The 21,213-nt window shown below is 37.7% G+C and overlaps 1 protein-coding gene across 2 annotated transcripts in view; it reads right to left on the minus strand.

The window, feature by feature from the left end:
- Positions 1 to 21,213, minus strand: part of LOC128886141 (integrin alpha-PS2-like) — a 111,668-nt gene that overhangs the window by 67,174 nt on the left and 23,281 nt on the right. For both annotated transcript variants that reach the window (XM_054140765.1, XM_054140756.1), the window contains exons 2-3: positions 9,486 to 9,607; positions 2,787 to 2,905 (exon numbers count right to left, since the gene is read on the minus strand). In XM_054140765.1, the coding sequence (XP_053996740.1) occupies positions 2,787 to 2,905; positions 9,486 to 9,607 (241 nt within the window). The remainder of the gene's footprint in view (positions 1 to 2,786; positions 2,906 to 9,485; positions 9,608 to 21,213) is intronic.

Genomic DNA, 21,213 nt, shown 5'->3' on the forward strand with positions numbered 1-21,213 from the left:
CTTCCATCGCCATGCAAAAATAGAAACTGTCAAATTACGTCCAGTTCCTTATTGCTTACGTATAGATCGCACTTTTACGAAGAAAACAAGCTTTTATTGAATAAAATCTATGGATAAATACCGGAGTTAGGAACAATTGAGTAAAGGTACAAAAATTCCAATTTTACTCTGTTTTCGTATTTTTCTCCAGGATGTACATTTTCGCTGTAAACTAGTGTTATTTTTACATTATGATAACGCGATATGTATATAATTTACAGTAATACTGGTACACCTCTCCTAATTAAAGTGATTTATCTCTACATTATTAAAAATACGAATGTTTCAAATTTGAGATGATAATTTTGCCCGGCGAACGAAGCGCAAAACGTTGAAGCATATCGCGAAGACAAATTGCAGCACTTCTTGCAGAATATTGTTGATAAATCACCTCCTTAATGCGCGTCGTTGAAAGCAGCGACAAGTAGCAATCGCGCAACGATAATCAATGGAACAAGCGTACGAGAAGGACAACGTATAGGATGGTTTCTTTCAGCGTCCGTCAATCATAAGACTCGATCACTGCGGATCGCTGCAGGACGCCTGTTTTCTGGATAGAAGTAATTCACTTCGTTGCATCGAGTCGCACGCAACAACCTCGCGTCGAAGCTTTATTAATGCACGCGTGAATACACGCTTCTGTTTGACAGAAATAACTAGCGATATTATCGTCGATCGTTCAAGAAGAGAATTATGCAACTCCCCTTTGAATATCCACCGACCAGTTCGCCATTCACATGGACTGCTTCTCGAGGAATACGAAGAATAGAATTCTATTAGATTGTTGCGTAAGTTCGTGCACCGAACATCACTTTATTAAATTGAAGATACCTTCTTTGATATTAAATAAATTAAAGATTATTTGAATTGATGGACCTTATAACTAATTTATGAATTAGTTTGGAGAGTGTTATAATATTATTCAGGAAGTTTTTGTTTAGATAAAGAATATTAAGATATATAATGCAATATAAGAATATCTACTTTGATTAAATAAATTAAAGATTATTTGGATTTATTTTGGAATTATTTTGGAATTGCCACTGAACTCCACTGAACTGCCATTGCCTCCATTTTTTGCAACCATCCAATTCAACGATGTTTCTTCAACTTCTTTCTCTTCTTCTTCTTCCTTTCCCTACTTTGGGTCTCCTTCGCGATTCACCGACGTTTCGAAGATACAGCTCGTTGATTGCTGCCAGATGTTTCGCGCTTCCGACCTTTCTCTCATTTCTCCTTTCCCCAAATAAGAACAACGAGTTTATTTTGCGGCGCTTAAGACGGATCGATCAGGACGAATAATACGGCGTATCGATAATTTCAATGGTTATTCTAAGTCTGACAGGGGAACGGTTTTTACATTTTTCAGGTCTGGGCTTCATTCATAACTGAGTCAATTTCGACCCATAGGACTCCATATATACTCCTGTATACCAAGTTTGATCAAAATCTAGTCACTTTTCGTATTTTGTCCCGTTACATTGGATCCGCCATTTAGAATTTCTAAATTCCGAGTTCAGATTTAGAATCAGCAACCTCAAAAACTCCTGTATACCAAGTTTTTCTAAATTCAGTCATTTTTCGCATTTTGTGTCGTTATGTTGTATCCGCCATTTTAAAATTATAAATTCCGAGTTCAGATTTGGAATCAGCGACTCCGATAACCCCTGTATACTACGTTTTATCCAAAACGAATGAATTTTCTTATTTTGTCCGCCATATTGGATCCGCCATATTGGATCCGTCATTTTGAATATCTAAATTTTGAGTTCAGATTTAGAATCAGCAACCTCAAAAACTCCTGTATACCAAATTGTTCTAAATTCAAAAATTCAAAAATTCATATAAAAAAAAACCTATCCATAGAAAATTTTTTTCTTGCGATTTAGATCAAAGTACATAAGAAAAAAATTGTGGCATTGAATGTACATTTTTTTTTTATTTTGTAAACTAGTGTTACTATTGATAAATCACAATTTTCATATTCATTTTCGAATTTCAAACTAACAGCTGCAATTAAGTTTGACAGAATATTAATTATTCGTGGCTGACAATATTTAATTCGTTTTTAAAAATTCAACGTTACTGGTAAGGTAACAAAAATGGCGTCATATAACGGGCGACGTTTGGACGTCGTAACGGAAACATGGAACGAAACGGGAATTCGTTTGTTTTCCGTTCCTGAAATAGAAGGTGCGGTCCTCTGGGAACACACGTCTGCAATTTCTCACAAAACCCCTTCATCTATTCGTAACTGGTGCTTTTGTATCTTCATAAATATACCTGCGATGTGAAACAGGACGAATAAAGGAGTCGTGTGCGACAACGTTTCTTTTTATCCGCGTATGTAAACATAATCACACGTGGGATACTCGTACGTTTACAAAATGTTGGTTATTGGGTTCAATAAGTACTCGTTCAATTATAACGTGGTTTATATGTACTATTTACTAAAACACACTATTTATGACAGTGGATGGGACGTGAATTTAACGCAATAGTGAAAATGGTGAAAATGGTATTGGTGGAAATAAGTGAATAAGTGAAATAATGAAATTTATGAATTTTTAGGGAAACACTGGAAGTATGAACTTTAAGGTTAAGGTTTAAGTCAGTTTCTTCTCGTGTCAGAAGACTGTCGCAATTATTCCAATGGCTAATTAAATTTCATGAATGTTACACGTCAACAAGTTTCTTCGAAATAAATTCCAAAATGTAATATTCGTATTATTAATCGATGCACTTACCAAGATCGGTCCTCCATCCTTCAGAGATGCTGAAACTGTAGCGCCGAACCACTGAAGCGTTTTATTATCTACTTGGATTAAACCACTCGCCACAGCAGGGTTTCGAGCGTGATTATTCCCTATAACAAAAAACAAAACATCGTTAGTTTTAATCAGATCTAAGAATGATCGATATAAAAATAGGAATGCAAGGTGTATCGTCTCTACTGTAATTTATAATACATTGTCCATGATTCCATTTCTATCGAAGAGCATTCCAATTATTTTCAGAAATTCGTTACAATTTGTTTTTACAAAGATAAACTCACAAACGATTAAACTACATTTCAGAATATTAATTAGGGATCCTACCCCTATCTAAAAGTAGTGTCTGAAAGCGAAAATGTAGTGTTGAAAAGTGAGACAAAATTTCTTAAAAAATGCCACAGCTATAAATAAATGCAAATAATGCAATTTTTCCCCATTTAGTTCGAAGCGTATGTTGCAAACGTATCCTTCGAAATTGCTGTAGAATGCAGTAACTTGAACCCATTTCCAATGAATTACAGTTGCAATGCGTCATCCAAGTATTCCTCTAAAAAGCGAGCTCGAGCAGGTGTTACCGTGGAGAATTCTCGTCGAGTGCACCCCGGACGTTTCTTTCTCGATTTTGCGAACGGAATGAACCCGTTAGCCGTATCGGTCAAGCCTAGCCCTTAAAGGGAAGTTGTCCTTTGCCTCTCATCCCTTAATGCGCGAACACTGCTAAAGGCAACGCTCGAACGACGCTTCCATTCACGATGATAACGCAGCGAACATCATACAACGTTGAACGACATCAACCAAATTAAAGACAAAAATACTTGGAATAGAGATCTAGAAATAGGAGTAGTCTAGAATAGAACTTTGATTCTTCCATAAAATTAACAGAAAATCTATTGTTTAAAATAAATGGATCAGAAATATTTCGGCTTCTTTCGAGTCAACCTTACGTCACAAAATCAATTTAAAATATACATTAAAAATTCAGACGAATTCTTATAACTTCAACTTTACAAGCTGATAACTTTATGCTGGTTAGACTTATGACATTGTTACAAGAGTCTTTTTTTGGAGAACATTCGATTTCCTATAAGAATATATTATCTCATAATATTTCAGTTATTTGATTCTTAAAATATGAAAATCAGAATGCAAAGAGTTTTCTTTCCTACATATTTCCTAATTTAATAGGGAGATATTATTTCGACCCTGGGAGAACCTCCAACATTTTTGTAACACCCTGTATAATGACTCTGATAACCAATTGATGGTGGTTGGCAGCACCATGAGCCTGAAATATCAAACTAATCCCTTGAAAGTTGTTTTAAAAAGAAAAAATTCAGCCCACAGAAGGTTAAATCTATACGTACATATACAGGGTGATCATTTTATCTGAAGACATTGAAATATCTCGAGAACTATGCATCAGATCGAAACAAGTGGGTAATGAAAGTTGTTTGTTGCGAAGGGGTACATCCAATGATACCAAACTCGACTTCTCACTTCCACCCCTTGGGGGTGAGGGTGAGAGAAGATAAAAAAACTTAAACAGGAACTCCCATTTTTCATTGCAGATTTGGATTCTCCATAAAAAAATACATAAATTTGACCTAGGAGTTTTTGAATTTGGTTCACAGATGGCGCTGTAATGGACAAAAATCCATTTTTTATCTGATCCATAGTTCTCGAGATATTTCAACGTCTTCAGATAAAATGACCACTCTGTATGTAAAAAAAAAAAAAAAAACAACGCAATAATATCCCTCAAGGAGTTCCTCGACAAAATTCCTCGCCACGAGTCCAGATCCAGGAGCCAAAGTACACAAGCAACCTCCCCAATCGACCCACTCGACGCATTCAAATCGCTCTCGTCGCCGTACACGCACCCGATCGCAGGAGCGAAACGACCCTGTTAATTAAAATCGATGATAAACCGAACCCTGGCGGATCCCTAATGGTCCCCAATAACGAATTATCGGCGCCACGCGGGTATCGCCCCAATTATTTCACCGATTACCGTACTCGTTAAGGGGATGTCAATTAACGGGACAGCATTCAGCGCACCGACGCGTCCGACCTTCCCCGAAGTTCCTCAGGTGGTATCCCGCAAGAAATGCCGAACCTTCGACGGGGCAGGACCGTAGGTAGAACGACCTTACGGTTTTCTGTATTAGGTAGAGGCTGCTTCTTGCGAGCGAGCCGTTTCCGAGTATCAAGAGACGGCCCACCGCGCCACTCGACGCTCCGCGGGGTGTACCTGAAGAGAAGTTCCTCAAGAAGTTTCTGAAAGGCGTTCTCTCGCACGAGTACCTGGGGAAGTGAGTGACCTCCGAGACCCGCCGCGAGATCGGGCTCGCTTCCTCGTACGCAAACGGAATCGAAGATACGGAACGGACAGAGGAGCGCGGTTGGCAGCTGAACGCGTTTCGAGATCTATCGATCCTGGAGTAAGGTACCGAACCCCGGCGCAGTTGCTAACGCGACGCATAAGAGGGATTTATGAGCCGGCTTAGGCTTAATCCGTTCTCAATTTTTGAGCGTGGGTGACGGCCGAGGACTGCGAGTATTGCGTTTAACGAGAGAGGGAGGGCAGAGGGGAGAATAAGGTATTAGAGTGATCGAAAAATTCGTTCGGTTAGTGGTGAATACTTGTCTGTTTGCAGTTTGGATGGTTATTAACCGACTTCGAAAAGGAGGAGTTTACTCAATTCTACATGTATATTTTGAACCCTTTGCACTCGAGAGGTGACTCTCAGTTTCTCAGCGGTCTCAGTCACCACTAGGTTTACTGTAGTTTTAATTTCTTTGGAACTCGAAGTGCCAATAAAATGATTGTCGTTGAGGCAAAAGTGACCTGATTCTCAAATCTCAAATTAGAGATCTCATTTTCGAAGTCTTTTTCTAAATCTACCTTTAGTTTTGTTTTCAGATGCACCAGTTTGAAGAAATCTTGCTCGACCAAGTGGCCACTCACGCCATCGCCTGTTACGACGAAATGAATTAACCTTTTTTTAAAACAAAAATTCTTTTATAGTTCTTTAAGACATACTTTGTGATATATTTACATCTCATTAATAAAAATTATTATTTCATATTTTACAAAAAACACACAAGAAAGTGTGTTTTTAATTTTCCTGACTAAGGTGTGTTTTTAGTTTTAATTTTCCTGACTGCGACTAACCCCTTAAGTTAGCGCGAATAGAACCTGCACTTTACTCTCACTCTTGCCGCGGCTCAGCTACGCGCGATTTTGTCGCACGAGACACGCTCCTCGACCCTCGCTCTTATTAACACAGACTGGAGAAGTGCTCTCGCTTGATAGAGAAACGTTTTCACCGACTACATACACAAGATCATGCCCCATGCTACGTCCAATTAGTCGGCTCTCTTCCTTAGTCAACGTAGCTCGCACGGACACTTCGCTTTGATCGATAATTAGCTCGCTCGAATGCTCGATCTTGTCTCGATCTTATCCAATTACAGTCGTACTTGATAGTCTTCGCCATTCATTACGTTCGCAACCCTCGCACACGTCGACTAGCTACCATTTTGCACGGAATTTTGTGTTCCTTTTAAGCAGAGAATTATCTTGATCTCGACTTTCCACTCATCCCTCATGGAACAGCAATTTCTTGCAAATAGTAATCATTTCGTTTAATTTACTTGTAATTTATTTCAGATCATTTCGATACACAGCATAGATTTACTCGCTTCACCCTTAGAATAATTTTAGCAAATTGGCCAAATTAATGAACACTATTCAGATTTATTTTCTTCTAACTTCCTACTTTCTAATCACCTTTAGGTGCCAGGAAAAGTGTACACAGCCAGCCTAACACTATAATAAAGAACAAGCAACCGAATAATTTGTACAATTTTATCAAATCATTGAATCCTATCTAGATTTATTCTCTTCACCTCCTGCCTTCAAAATAATATTTTCAATCCTACCAAATTTACGTACCCTATCCATATTTATCCTGTCTAACACCTCCCCGTGACGATAAATCACTCCCTTACCGAGAAGCCCAGTGAGCCATAGATCACGTGCCTGTGAACACGTTAAACGTATTTCGAATAATAAACACGACGATGACGTCCGCACCTCGTGAAACATCATCACGTGGTCCACCCTTCTACAACATCCAACGCGAAAAAAAAAGACAAATCCCGAAAGTGTGAAATCGTTAATGAATCAATTTTCGAGTAAACAAGCGGCTGAGCACAAAGGCGCCGCGCCTATGGAGTCACGAGCGCTCGCGATTTTCCGCGCGGACAGCCGTTCAAATTAATAATCATGCGCGCGATATGATCTCTCTCCGGAGCTCCGCGCGAACCGACGCTAATGCCCCGATGTAAATTAGTGGAATCATGCCGCGCCGCGAATTAGACGTGCTTGCGCACCTTGTAGACACGGTATCGGGACGATCGCGCACGATTCTGGACCTGCAATTTGCCGGCGTGAAAGTAATTGACTGCTCGAAAGCAATCGGTAGGCAATCACTCGCAACGATTTCGCATTATCGCGATGGAAGCGTGTTGGATCGATTGAGGCGAGAAGAACGTTTGGAATTGCATCGTTCGTCTATTGTTGTTATCCTAAAGTCACGGGAGAGGAGTTTTCTAGGAAGGGGGAAGAAGGAAGGAGGGTTGCTCGAATCGATGTTTTGAAATGCTAAGATAAAATACCCGGTACTTGAATACCATAAAAAATTGTATCAACACTCGAACAATTTCGTTGCACTGGTAAGGTATGATTATACTGGTACTTGAATACCATAAAAAATTGTATCAACACTCGAACAATTTCGTTGCACTGGCAAGGTATGATTATACTGGTTATGGTGGTAACATAATCGATTTGGAACACGTTGAAACATACGATTCCCCGTTGAATGTTTTCTATTGTAATGACTCATTGAAATAAAATACGTCTCAAATTAGATTGTAAAAATGTAAGATTGTAAAAATTATTTTCAAGGTAAGGAGTCGAAGAGAATAAATATGTATAGGATTCATTAATTTGGCGAGTTTGCGAAGATTATTTTAAAGGTATGACGTTGAACAGAATGGGATTAATTGATTTAGCGAGGTTGGAAAAAATATTTCAAGGGTGACACGTTAAATAGAATAAATCTAAATAGGATTCATTGCATTGGCGAATTTGTAAAAATTATTCTAAAGGTAAGACATGCCATAGAATAAATCTGGACTGGATTCGATAGATCGAAAATTTGTTCAACTATTTCTAAATAACGCAACTCGTGCTTAACTCATTATTTCAGAGAGATCAACCCAAAAAATAACAGAGGTGAAAGAAGATTCGCGAAAACAAAAAAATTTCTTTCAACCCTTCGTCATTTCTCATGGTACACAGGGTGTTATAAACATTCCAGAAGGGACCTTCAATGCAATTGACTTCGGATAAGTCCTGATTGTATCTCTAAAATCTGAAGTAAAAGAAGTATTCGCAGCCGATACAACGGTAACCAGGGAATACAAAGCCTTGAAACGCGAAAGGGTCAACGACAGGGTGGGTGGAAAGTCGACAGGAATAGAACGCTCTATAACCAGTCGGCCGGTTACTTCGCAGTTTCTGAGATTACGAAGCTCCTCGAGGGCTCTGACAGCGGGTGGAAAGTGAGAATGTGGGTCAGCGACTGCGAGCTGCCCGTGGAACACGAGATACGAGCCCTCGTTAGCAATACAGTGTTGAGGTACCTTTCAAAAGCCCACGGCAAGTGCACAAGTGGAAGAAAGAACCGGAAAACAGATATCGGATTGAGAACGAGGAGACTGCTAGAGTTAATCCGTTCGTGTACCCATCGCGTCTCGAGTAGAGCTCCTCGACATCTCGAAACGAACGAGAACCTCGAAATCGAAGAGGAGATCGCGGCGAATCCGCCAGAGAACACAAGAGTCTTCTGCAGTGGTCGGCAACCTATGGCTACGGGTCAATCGATGACCTACGATGTCATAACAACCGACCAATCGATCAAATACGTTATCGAAGAAGTCATTAGGTAGAATTGAGAGAGATTTGTTTCTATTATTTTTAATTGAAGAAGCTTTCGTTTTTTGTGTCGATTACTGCTGCATTCCTTCAGCAGTTTTTACAATACAGCGACTTTAACATGCCTGCTGCCATGTCCAATGTTAGTTTTAATATTCGAATTTGCCTGTATAGCTTCAAGATTAACACTTTATTTAAAAAATGACTTCAACTTCAACATTCATGTTTTCTTGTATACTGTCAAAGTGCACATTTCTTTTTCCTGTATAATTTCAAATTTAATATTCCTATTTTTCTGTACAACTTTAAGTTTAATATTCCTACTTTCATAAGCGACAACAATTTTAACATTCCTGTTTCCATGGATAACTTGAAATTTAACGCTTTCATTTGTCTGTACAACTTCAAATTGAACGTTCCTACTTTCCCGTATAATTTCAAATTTATCCTATTTTCCAATATTTTCCTTCAACTTTAATATTCCCGCAGGTTCACAAATGACATAAGCTTCAACGTTCTCCCATGTTTAACTTTAACTTTAACACTCCCAATCTTACTTTTCCAATTACTTGCACCGTAGCAAATATTACAAACGACAAACTCATACGCGATCGTAATCTACTCCAGAAACCGTTCTTAATATTCCAAATTCTGAAAATCCTCACCGTTATTATCGAACTGGATCATCGAGCATCGGTCGTCGGCCGCAATATCGCATTTGTAAACAGCGCCGCCTCTGTAAACGCCGACTTGCTGAGTTTGGGCCTCCGGTGCACCCACGATCGCCCTGCAAAAGGAAACGTTCAAATGACGTGAAATCCCGCGAGAAATGGAAACACGCGCGAGGTGGAGAAAAGGGAAAACAAAGATTGCACGCGAAATGAAGAAATTGCATAATTACTCGGTTGGTTATATTGCTAGTTCATCGTTCGACGTTTGTTATCGCATCGTTAAGGAAAGACGATGATGCGAACGTATTTCCGAGATCGAGGTCAGTGGTCACGAGCTATTTTGAACAGTGGCGCAAGACTCGGTAACTGATCCGACCAACCGACGAGTTATTAAACCAGGTAACACAGTTGCTACCGCAATTTTTATTCGTTCGACGGAATACGGAACGCAGCGGTGCTTCGTGACGACCGTTTCGTTCTAACAAAATTCTAGACTGAGGGAATGTTTAATGCCGGTAAGAACTGCGTTTACTGTGGAAATTTGGTTTTAAGGGGGCAAACCACATTAGAAAGCATTTTTTTTCTTTTTTCAGAGAAGAATTTATGTAAAATTTATTTGACTTTGAGAATATTTTAGGTATATTTTAAAGTACATTTGGTACTTTTTACAATTCGTTTCACACAGAAATCTTAACGATATCAGTACGTTCCTTTAAGTCTGGTATCAGTGGGAATTCTAAAGGTTTTATTTTTAGAGCTTTTCATTTTATACAAAAAATTCAAGAAAAATACGTGATATTTAAAATAAATAATATTTTCAGATACATGATATCTTTTGTTGTAGAAAATGGGTAATAAGGAGGAAAACCACATTAGGAAGCCAAGTATTAAATGGTCCCTGAAATAATTTTTTTCCAGAGAAGAATTTATGTAAAATTTCTTTGACTTTGAGAATATTTCATGTATATTTTGAATTACATTTAGTAATATTTATAAGAATACATAATATTAGGTAAATGTTTCAAATAAATTTTAAATTGAACAAATACTTAATCTCAGAAAGAAATATAAGAGTATAAATTATCGATAACGAATATAAATTCCATAAATTGTGTTTCTATGACTCGACAGTGTCTACTACTAGAAAATATAGTAGTTATTTTAGAAAAGAAGATACTTTAATAAATTAATAAATGTTTCAACAGCAATTTACATTGTAGACACAATTTATTGCTGGGAACAAAGGACAAGGTTTATGGAGCACTTAGCAATCTATTTCTAGTTAGTCCTGAATACTAATTTACATGAAAATTTATGTGTTAAGGCTTTAATCGAGTATGCAATTACTCGAATTCTAGAATAAACGGAATTGCAGAGGAAAACGATCGTTTTAAAGTGGAAATATCGTATCAGAATAATTGTGAATGAATCGTTATCTTATCGCCGCCGTTAGGCGAGCCATCATTTAATTACGAGCCTAAAAGTAGCGTCAGCGTAATGAAAGTCCGACGCGTTCAATTATTTTAACGATCGCCTTATCTGCTTAATTGTCTATTGTGTTTATTGACTTGAAATTTAACGTCAAGCCCACTTTTCTAACGAAGTCCTCCTCCCAGAACTTCGTGCGCTATATCGTCATTAGAATTACTGAAAAGAAATTGAGGGATGTGTCAATAAGGGGGCAGCTCCATTTTTTCAAATGTTTGGGAAATTAAAAAAGAAAACGTTTTAAAATTCAGATTTTTTGAAAGTTTCTTTCTTTTTCTCTTTCATATCATAGCACAGGTACTTAATTATGAAAGTATGTCGTTTTCCTTTTGGGAGTTGAGGGGAGAGTTAATGCTTCGAGCTGGCTCTTTATTGCTCCCCGTTCTAAAAAAAAACCCTGAAATTTAAGGGATTTTTCACGTGTTTATTTTATTCTTAAAACATTTGGCAATAAAAACAAAAAATCCATAATACAAAAAATAGTAAAATTAGTGCAAAATTCGTTCTTCTTCCTGCTCTGTCTCTGTCAAATCGAGATCATCAGTTTTTCTAATGACCGGAGCTGTTTCCTTCTTCCACCACGAAAAAGAATTTTTTAAATCCGTGATTATATTCTAACCTAAACACCATAAAAAATGGAGCTCCGCCTTTATTGCAGCACACCCCAAAATTGTATTCTAAATGAAGTGGAAATGGCGTGCGCAATAATAAGGTTACCTTGAATGTTTTTAATGACAAATATTTAATCAAGACATAAAAACAGATAAAACACCATTTCTGCTCTATTGCGAGTATTCTTAACGAATTGGAGTTACTGGAACTTGACCACGTAACGTGCAGCCATAGAATTTCCAAACCATCGACCTTGCTTATTACGTTCTCGACTACCTTGAACTTACTTGGCGAAAGTTTTTTTCTGAGTGGATATTTAAATGGCAGCTGAATTTCAATGCAACTTATTCTTGTATTATACTTGCGTAACAATCCCATAAATGTCTGAATATTCTTATTGTGTACGCTTTGTTAACAATTATCAGAAGGAAAAGAAAGAGAAAAAGAACTTGTGTCGGAGAGTCAACGCTTGCTTGCTTCTTCGCTAAACGTCTTATTTAGTATACGGTCGCTTCTGCTTGAAATCGCAAGTGCTCAAAATAACGCACTAACCCATTTTTTTTTTTTTCAAAAAATAAATAGTAAATTGTTAATGAAAGTGAAAGTTTATATTAAATGAAAAAAACCCTACTTACTTCTGTAGCCAATAGTATATATATTATAAAATTTGTTGGCTATTTGTTCCAAATGTTATACACAACGAGAGAACCGTCCTCTTGTGAAGGCGTTTAAAAAAAAAGTCAATTTTGAAAACTCACTTTGTAGCCGCCAATATGTACTAAAATTATAATACAACAATTTTTGTTTGTACTTCGGAATGTGTTAAATAAGCACTGTAAGAAGAAATCCTATTTCTTTTGCGATACTCTCGAAATAAATGATCGAAGTTAGGTCTTTTTTCAGCCTCCAGAGTTGCGTTACACAAGTAGTTTATTTTACTCTGCAAATATTATAATATGAACTTTACTTTCCATGTTAATTATATGCTTCCATATTGTGTGCATTTTGTAATTTCTTAAACATCCAAATTTTCTATAAATACATAAAAATCCGCAGTTTAGTAATAAGTGTTCGTACAGAAACCATTTATTTTAAATTGCTTGCTGTACGAATACTTCTTACACTGACTGTATTTTCGATCACTATGGCAACCTTCCGTCTTATTATTATGGAATGAAATGTTTCACAGTAAACAAATAAAAGTATGTGTTCGATCGAACGACCGTCATTAATAAATCGCTGCATCCTGTAGCTTTTTACGTCATCACAGGACAAAAATACAGTGCTTCTGCTTTTAAAGCTTCGACTCAACAAAGAAACAATAATTTGTATGGTAGATCGTGTCTCGATTCCTGCGTTTAGCTTAAAGGTCGAAAATAAGAGCAGTCACGGTGCTCTTGGAAAAATAGCTTTCGGATATTGCTGCCTTCGTCGAGGTTGATAAATGATGCGAAACGTTTTATCGCCGAGCATGGTTTATATAGAAAACGTTCTTCGAATATAAGCAATCTCTGCTTCGAATAAAAGCAATGCTATCGATTTCTCTCGCACGATATTGATCATTTCTTTTAAAGTGATTAGCAAATTCTCTCACAGTATTCGTGTGAATGTATCAACATTCTTCAACTCCTCAACATTTTAACCTCTCTTCGACATACTTTTCGTAAGCAGTAGTCATAAAAAGTGACCACTATAATGCGTGAAATTTATGTCTGCATCGATTCGAAATGGAATTTCGTTCCAGGCGTAAATCTTTCGATAGGACCACGAGGCTCTAGACAATCTATCAATTTTATTGCTCGGCCAGAATTGAAAAAAACCATAGTCCCGTTTAATCGACGACGGGGAATTTTCCAATCCTCGCGCAGATTGCAAAAGGTCTTAACTGTTATAATATAAAGAATACTAGAAATGTGGCTTGCGAATAAATAATATCTATTACGACCAATTGAACTGAACAATTCATTAAAATGATAAAGTCCATAAATCCAAATAATCTTTAATTTATTTAATTAAAGAAGGTATTCTTATATTTCTTTACATTCTTTATATTTTTTTATATTTTTTACTTAAGCAAAAACCTTCTGAATAATATTGTAACATTCTCCAAACTAATCCTGCTGTTGTATTACACTCGAACAATTTATTAAAATGACAAAGTCAATAAATCCAAATAATCTTATTATCTTTAATTTATTTAATCGAAGAATGTATCTCCAATTGAATAAAGTTATATAGATATCTCAAATCTGAAGACATTATACAATTTAATAATGACGTAACATGTTTGTTAAAATATCTATGATCGTACGTGGCAAAGAGTCAAAGATCGAAAGCTGCTCGTTCGATTCCTGGCGGTCGACGCGAGATGAACTTGAAACGAACTGTGCGTCTTTTGTCGGAAGCCCCGTGGTCGTCATTTGAAATGTAAAAACGACATCATTTACGGTGCAACCTTGGCATACTCTAGCTTCTAGGCTGCAACGACGACGTACCGCGTGTATAGGTAAAAGTCGCACGAGCGTGCAAAGTGCCGCGCGTGAAACGCCTGGAAGGAGAGGAGCAACGATTATGCGAGTTATGTAAGCGATTCGTAAAGTCTGCGCAACGCGCCACCGGAATCGCGAACAGTCGCCTCGATGACAATAAACGACGAGGAGCGGCAAATTGCACGGACGAATCAATTAACGTGGACGAGACTTTAAACGAGCTTTCCACAGGTTCGCTTTGAAATGAATCACGGACGATCAACGACTCGTAACCGATTGCACAGTAATTAATAAAACATTACGTTTGTTGCTACGATTGAGCTTAGCAGTTTGATCACACTAAAGGTGTATCTTGTTTGATCGTTTACTTTAAGTTTGGATTTAATTCGAGGTTACCACTGGTTCGCTTTGAAGAGAATGATAGAAGCAGTTAGATTTTGATACGTTTACTGACAGGATTAAATATTATTTAGACTATTGGGGACTACATAATCAAACATTAATGGTGGTATTTCTTTTTGTAACTTCGACAACATTCGTGAATTTTATTTCAATTCATTCTCTTCGATGCTTAATGTATAGGTGACAGAAAATAGAATTTTCATATTTGGTTAAAAGAGAATTCAATTACAATTAAACTTCTATTTCACCAGAATTCAATTGCAGATAAACTTCAATTCCACCAGAATACAATTACAAGTAAAGATCAATTGCATCAGAATTCAATTGCAGATAAACTTCAATTGCACCAGAATTAAACTGCAACTTTCAGATTTCAATTTTTTAGGTCTTCGGTGAAAAGCACTCGTATACGTATGTCAAACAGTTTATAAAAATTAATTATGCATCTTTTTTTCATCTGGAACCTATTTCCGATATGTTAGAAAAAAAGACAATTATTTGCAAAAGGATATTCATTTAATGTCAAATTTGTATAGAACATTTTTTTCCTAAAAAGCAATATTTTACGAGTTGTTTTCGAAGAACTGGTTTTCTATATGATTTTTACCAGTTTTAACAGAAAAATCGTATATCAAACTATATTATTCGATAAATATTATCCATTCAAGCTTGGATGTCAAGACATTTTTGTCGGGTTCTTCAAAACTGTGCACTTCATTTTTGTTCTAAAAAAATGCGGTAGTTAATGAAAAATACTCTTGAAAGGAAATAAAATTGTTCTCATGTATTTCAAATGTAAAATCGTATCTCAAATGCAAAATCGTATTATCATATATTATCACTCTTTCAGTCAATACTCATAGAAAAAAAAAAAACATTGCTCTAACACGACACACCTTAGTATGCACAATACACGCATATTGCTCGATAAAAATGTGACAATCATAGTACAGAGCAAAGTATGCACGAAGTAAGCAGCGAATGTGGGAACGCGAGTGAATTCGAGGGGACAGAAATTGCACAAGGATGGAAAGGAAATACTGCAACGAGGGAAGAAAAAAAAAAAACGGATAATGATAGCGAGAGAAAAGAAAGAGATTTCTAGGCGTTTGTGTTCGCGGTATCCTGTGGGACCGGTTCGCCCCTGCATTCCCGTTCTGGTGCATGCGTCACATATCGGTGACTGTAGTTCCTCACAATTGCAAAAAAGAACGAGGAGAGAAAGAAAAAAAAAAGAGAGAGAAGAAGGAGAGAAAAATGGAGTGGGCGAGCTTAAGTCCTCATCAGGTACAACCCACGTTTGCTATTAACGTGGCACGACCGCGAATTCGACGGACATCGAGGTCGTAAATGTATCGAATTTCGTCGACCCAAACGGCTTCGTATAACGCCGAATAACGAAAATGAATCTCGCTTGCTCGTCCATTGTTAGACCTTGCAGCTCTCCGAAATAACTAATTTTAAACAGGATGCCTGGTATCCCAATGATCGGGCCGCTATTTCCGATGTTAACAGTTGGTCGATGTTTGAGGATCCCAATGCTTACCATTCGAGAGGTAAACGAAGGCTGGCTTCGCGCTGAACTTTGCTCTTGTTCAGGAGCTAACTAACCTTTCCGTGGAATTCGATTTTAGAACAGGTATGCATTGTGAGTTAGAATTCTGTGATTCTGCTGGATGCATTCTTACAGGGGTTACAATGTTGCCGCTATAGTTGGAGATTCAGTTGAAGCAGTTGCTAATGGATACCTAACTTCTTTACTCTGAATCATATCAGACTCTAATTTAGTAATACATTGTGTAGTAATAATCGTTTTCTTGTGGCTGGAAGAATAGAGGAGATCTGGAGCTCAATCTAATTTTTGTAAATGGAATGCTATATTTTTTATACGAGAATATGGTAGAGCATCTAATTATAAATAGAAAAAGTATGGACCTTTATTAGCCCTAAACTTAATAGGTAACGAGTAATTTCACTTATTAGCCCTAAACCTAATAGATTACGTGCAATTTCACTTATTAGCCCTAAACCTAACAGATTGCGTGTAATTCCACTTTATTACTTGAACATTTTTTGATTACCAAAATAAATTCTTTTATTTTACGTTTTCTTTTATTTTACATTATCAAAATAAAATATTTTATTTGCTGAAATTTTATATCGCATTTGAAATACTATTTTATTTACATTCTAAAGAGTCTATTACTTAAAATAGTATTTAAAATATTTTCTCTACAAATATTACCCACCTCTGATCCGGAGGAACACACAGTTCCATTAAATTTCGCTAGCAGGGTGCGTTCGCGAGCTAATTTAGAAGACGCTAAATCACTGCACCTGCGCGGCGGTCGATGCAGCTGCAGGCGTTCATTAGCACGTAGCAAGGTCGTGGTATCCAATAAATCTAAACCAGTCAAACATAACTGACGTGCTACCGTGTACGGTTTGCTGCTACCGAGAAAAATGTATTTGCATTTTCGTCGCAATTTCACTGGCACTTCTGCTGAACCGCCGAGCAGGTTAGGCTACGTTCGTGCCAGGATAGTGGTCTATCTGAATGACAACGGTATGTTGCAACTGATATCACGTTCCGTGAATGTCGTTCGTGTTTGCATTGTTCAAAGAATGCAAGTATGCAGTTTATTCGTGGGATGCATTCGTGTACCGTAGCCGAAATGTCATTGTAATCTTTAATTCTCGCTATTGAGTTTCTTGCAATCAATGATTTTGATTTATTGGAATTTATCAAGATGTCAATCTTTCTTTTAACGCACGTGCAGTAGTATGGACACTTTCGATACTGTATAAAATAAATAATAATAGGACTTGAGTCGTAAAATGGGGAAAAAATTAATGCTTTTTGGAGCGAAAAAAAAGGAAAAACTGAAGTGTCGAAATTTGAACAATTAAAGTTTCTTTTACGAAAAATCAAGAAATTTTATAGAAGACGAATTTAAATGCGCCAGAATTCAACTGGAAACAAACGGCAATTTACACCAGAATTCAGTTGTAAATAAATGGCAATTGCACCAGAATGTTATGACATTATCTACTTATAAGAGATAAAGTTGTCAATTTGCCGTAAACGCTGTTACACAGAAAAACTGAGTGCAACTCACAAACTCTTGTGACAAGTTAATACAAGTTTGTATGCGACTTAAGGTTGTTAAACTTCTTTTTAATAAACATCCAGTTTCACCTCAGATTATTTGAGAAAGCTTAACACTCGTTCCCAAATATTTGTATCCGACTTTCGCGGCGATCTGCACGAAATACTTAAAAAGAAAGAAAGAAATACTTCTCTTGAGTTACGATTCTATTGTGTGCGGTTACTAATAAGGCGACGACAATTACCTTAACAGGGTACTGTTTACAAACCTGAATCGCCCATCGAGGCTCTGAAATGGCGATTGGCTTCAAACCCGTCATTTTTATCGTCAGGTGTTCGACACCATACAAATAAAAAAGGCATCTAAATTGTTCTTTAAACTGGACCTGGCATTGTATATCAACGCAATTCAACTTTCCCTCGATGTCAGGTTGCCATGTCCTCGCTTAACCTGTCTCTCGCAGCGGACCATCTTTGCCGCCTACTGTCACAACTAACCGGGAGATTGGCTCACCTGAGTCCTATCGTCGAATACCGTTTTATGAGAAGTGATAACGGTGTAAATAACGGGGACAGGTTACGAGAGGAAAATTGGCGAACCGGAAAGATAAGGAATCGAGTGAGGTGTTACAAGAAAAATGAATACAAATTGCAGATTTTATCAAACCTGAAGCTGTGTCAAACTGAATGTCAACACTAATTTTTAGAGAAGATTAAGAAATGAAGCAGACAATTGGTAGCAATCGAAATAGGGCTCCAGATTGCACCAGAATTCAACTGGAAACAAACTTCAATTGCACCAGAATTCAACTGAAAACAAACGGGAATTACACCAGAATTGAATTGTAAGTAAACGACAATTGCACCAGAATTCAACTGAAAATAAACTTCAATTGCGTCGAAATTCAATTGCAAATAAACGTCAATTTTACCAGAATTCAATTACACTTGACATTCAAGAAGAACCAAAGGTCTATCCATATAAAACACATCCCCATGAATCCATAGAGTCAACAGAATACACGTGCAGTAGAATTCAGTAGCAATTAATCTTCGATCAAAGAGAAATTCAATTGCAGTATACTTTTAATTGCGGTGGAGTGCAATTGCAGCAGAATTCAATTACAATTGATCGATCAATTGATGGAAAACGTAGTCGATAAATACCCAACACCCATCTTCGGCGTGGACGGAGCGCAATGGGCCCATAAATAAATCCAACGGGGCCATCGTTGAAACGGGAACCCCTCTGAAAAGTCGCGACAACACGGAACTCTCTTGCCTTTTGCGCGAATCCACTATTCGCTGTTTGTACCACCGTTGAGCGTGAAAAAAATGCCGGCGCGTATCGCGCGGACAAAATCGCGCGCTGTTTAATCCGTCCCGCATGAATTAGAGAGCGTGTCGTCGGCGCGTAATTCAAGACTCCGCTCTTCGCAGGCCAGAAGCGAATATCGGCGTCCCTTTATTCGCGGCACGCGAGACCATCGTATTGACTTATATCGCGACGCGACGCCGGACAGACGCGCATTTGTAATCCCGTATTTGGCAAAATCGGACGGCTCCATTCGCGGCGCGTTGCTCAATACAACGGGGCCCCGTCCGTCCCGTTTCCACCAGGAATCTCGTGGCTTTGATCTCTGAAAACGCGACGGATCCGCGCGCGTACGTTGCTCACCGACAAATTTATATATAGTGGGTGTTCCACCGTTGCGTGGGAAGCTTTGCAAGGTGGAACTCCGAGGCACGGCGAGAAATTCTCGCGCCAACGCGTTTCTCGCCGAGATACTTCGGTAATACGGAACTTTGGATATTTTTTTTGTCAAGTCTACAGGTTCATGGGGGATGCGTCTAACGTGGGTAGATATTTTATTGTTCTCGGGGATTAGGTGCACTTGAAGTTTATTTCCAGCTGAATTCTGGTGCAAATATATTCTGGTGCGATTGAAGTTTGTTTCCAGCTGAATTCTGGTGCAAATATATGCTGGTGCACTTGAAGTTTATTTCCAGCTGAATTCTGGTGCAAATATATTCTGGTGCGATTGAAGTTTGTTTCCAGCTGAATTCTGGTGCAAATATATTCTGGTGCAATTGATGTTTTTTCCAGTTGGATTCTGGTGCAAATATATGCTGGTGCACTTGAAGTTTGTTTCCAGTTGAATTTCGGTGCAATTGATGTTTATTTGCCAATGAATTCTGCTGCAACTCAAGTTTATTTGCAATTGAATTCCGGTGCAATCGAACTTCGTTTCCAGTTGAATTCTGGTGCAATTGAAATTTGTTTCCACTTGAATTCTGGCGCAATTGAATTTTCGTTCAAATAAAAATGAAATTTATAATTCTTGTAACGCCACGTCACCCACACGTGGGTGACAATGATTTTCATTGCAGAATTAAATAAACTAATTCTGAATCTAAGGTGTTAACAAAAATTAATCTACATGGGATTAGCGATTCGTTAAGAGGTCGCAAAAATAAGAACTACCGCAAATACTACATTATATCATTTGTAATATCATAGAAACAAAATCCTAGCCTCTTACTAGGAGTATTCACGATTATTAGACTGGCAGCCAAATGATAAATGGTCGTTAAATAAAAACATCCGATTATTGTATCGCGTAATTTGCTTTACAATGTACATTTTGCAGTGTAATCAAAATAAACTATGACAGGCCAAATTGGTGTTGCTCGCGGCCCGTTCTTTGGAGATCCCTACATTAAACGAATGAAAATTCTCACGTATCGTGAACATCACTCAAGGGCAATCATTATAGATTCGTGCAGGAAACTGCCTAACATGTTCGAGAAATCGGTTGGCTGATCCGTTACTTGGATCTCTTGTATCACGGATTGGTAAAGCATTTCAACGTTTACCGTGGGTGTTGAAACAATGGAGCTTAGAATCCTTCGCCAGTAATGATCGAGTAGATTCAAGGCTATGAATCGAGCAGGCTGGGTGACTGATTGCTATTATAGATACAGCCTTTAGCTTCTCGGTTAAGGTGAGATGAAGTGTATAAATTGAATCGCAAGGAAATCATAGCGTTGTAACAAAAGCAAGGACATTTGAGCCTTATCTACGAATCTACGTTCTATTAATAAATAAATAAACGTTGTATTATTAAGAATTAAATAAAATTGTATTTGTATTATCAAAAATTCTCCAGAAGTTAGAAAATGATTGGAGAGTTTCAAAAATGATTGCATCAACTGGTTGTTGTAATTGAAATACAATTACTGTAATTTGACATAGAAAGGAGATGTCGTTGGAGTGCTCAACACACTGACGAGCATATTTTATTACCAAAATCCTGAACTCCATTTTGGAGAACCTTTCATTGCATCCTGAATGATCCTTTGTTTCTTTTATGCTCCGCAGAATCAATTCGACTTTCTCGAGCGAATATCCTCGCGAATTAACTCGGAAACTAACGTTTGCATCTCTAACTTCCGCCACAACCGATATAATAGAATCGAGCAGAAATCCCGTGTACGTGCACGAACAATCACAATTGTAATGCAGCCTCGGTATTTCGAGCCGGAAATCACGTAACACTTTAAGACCCTACAAAGGGAAGTGACTCCTATATATCCTTCGTGGAAAGTATTACGTACAAAC

Source organism: Hylaeus anthracinus, unplaced genomic scaffold (genome assembly GCF_026225885.1).
Source record: "Hylaeus anthracinus isolate JK02 unplaced genomic scaffold, UHH_iyHylAnth1.0_haploid 0, whole genome shotgun sequence".
Lineage (NCBI taxonomy): Eukaryota > Metazoa > Arthropoda > Insecta > Hymenoptera > Colletidae > Hylaeus > Hylaeus anthracinus.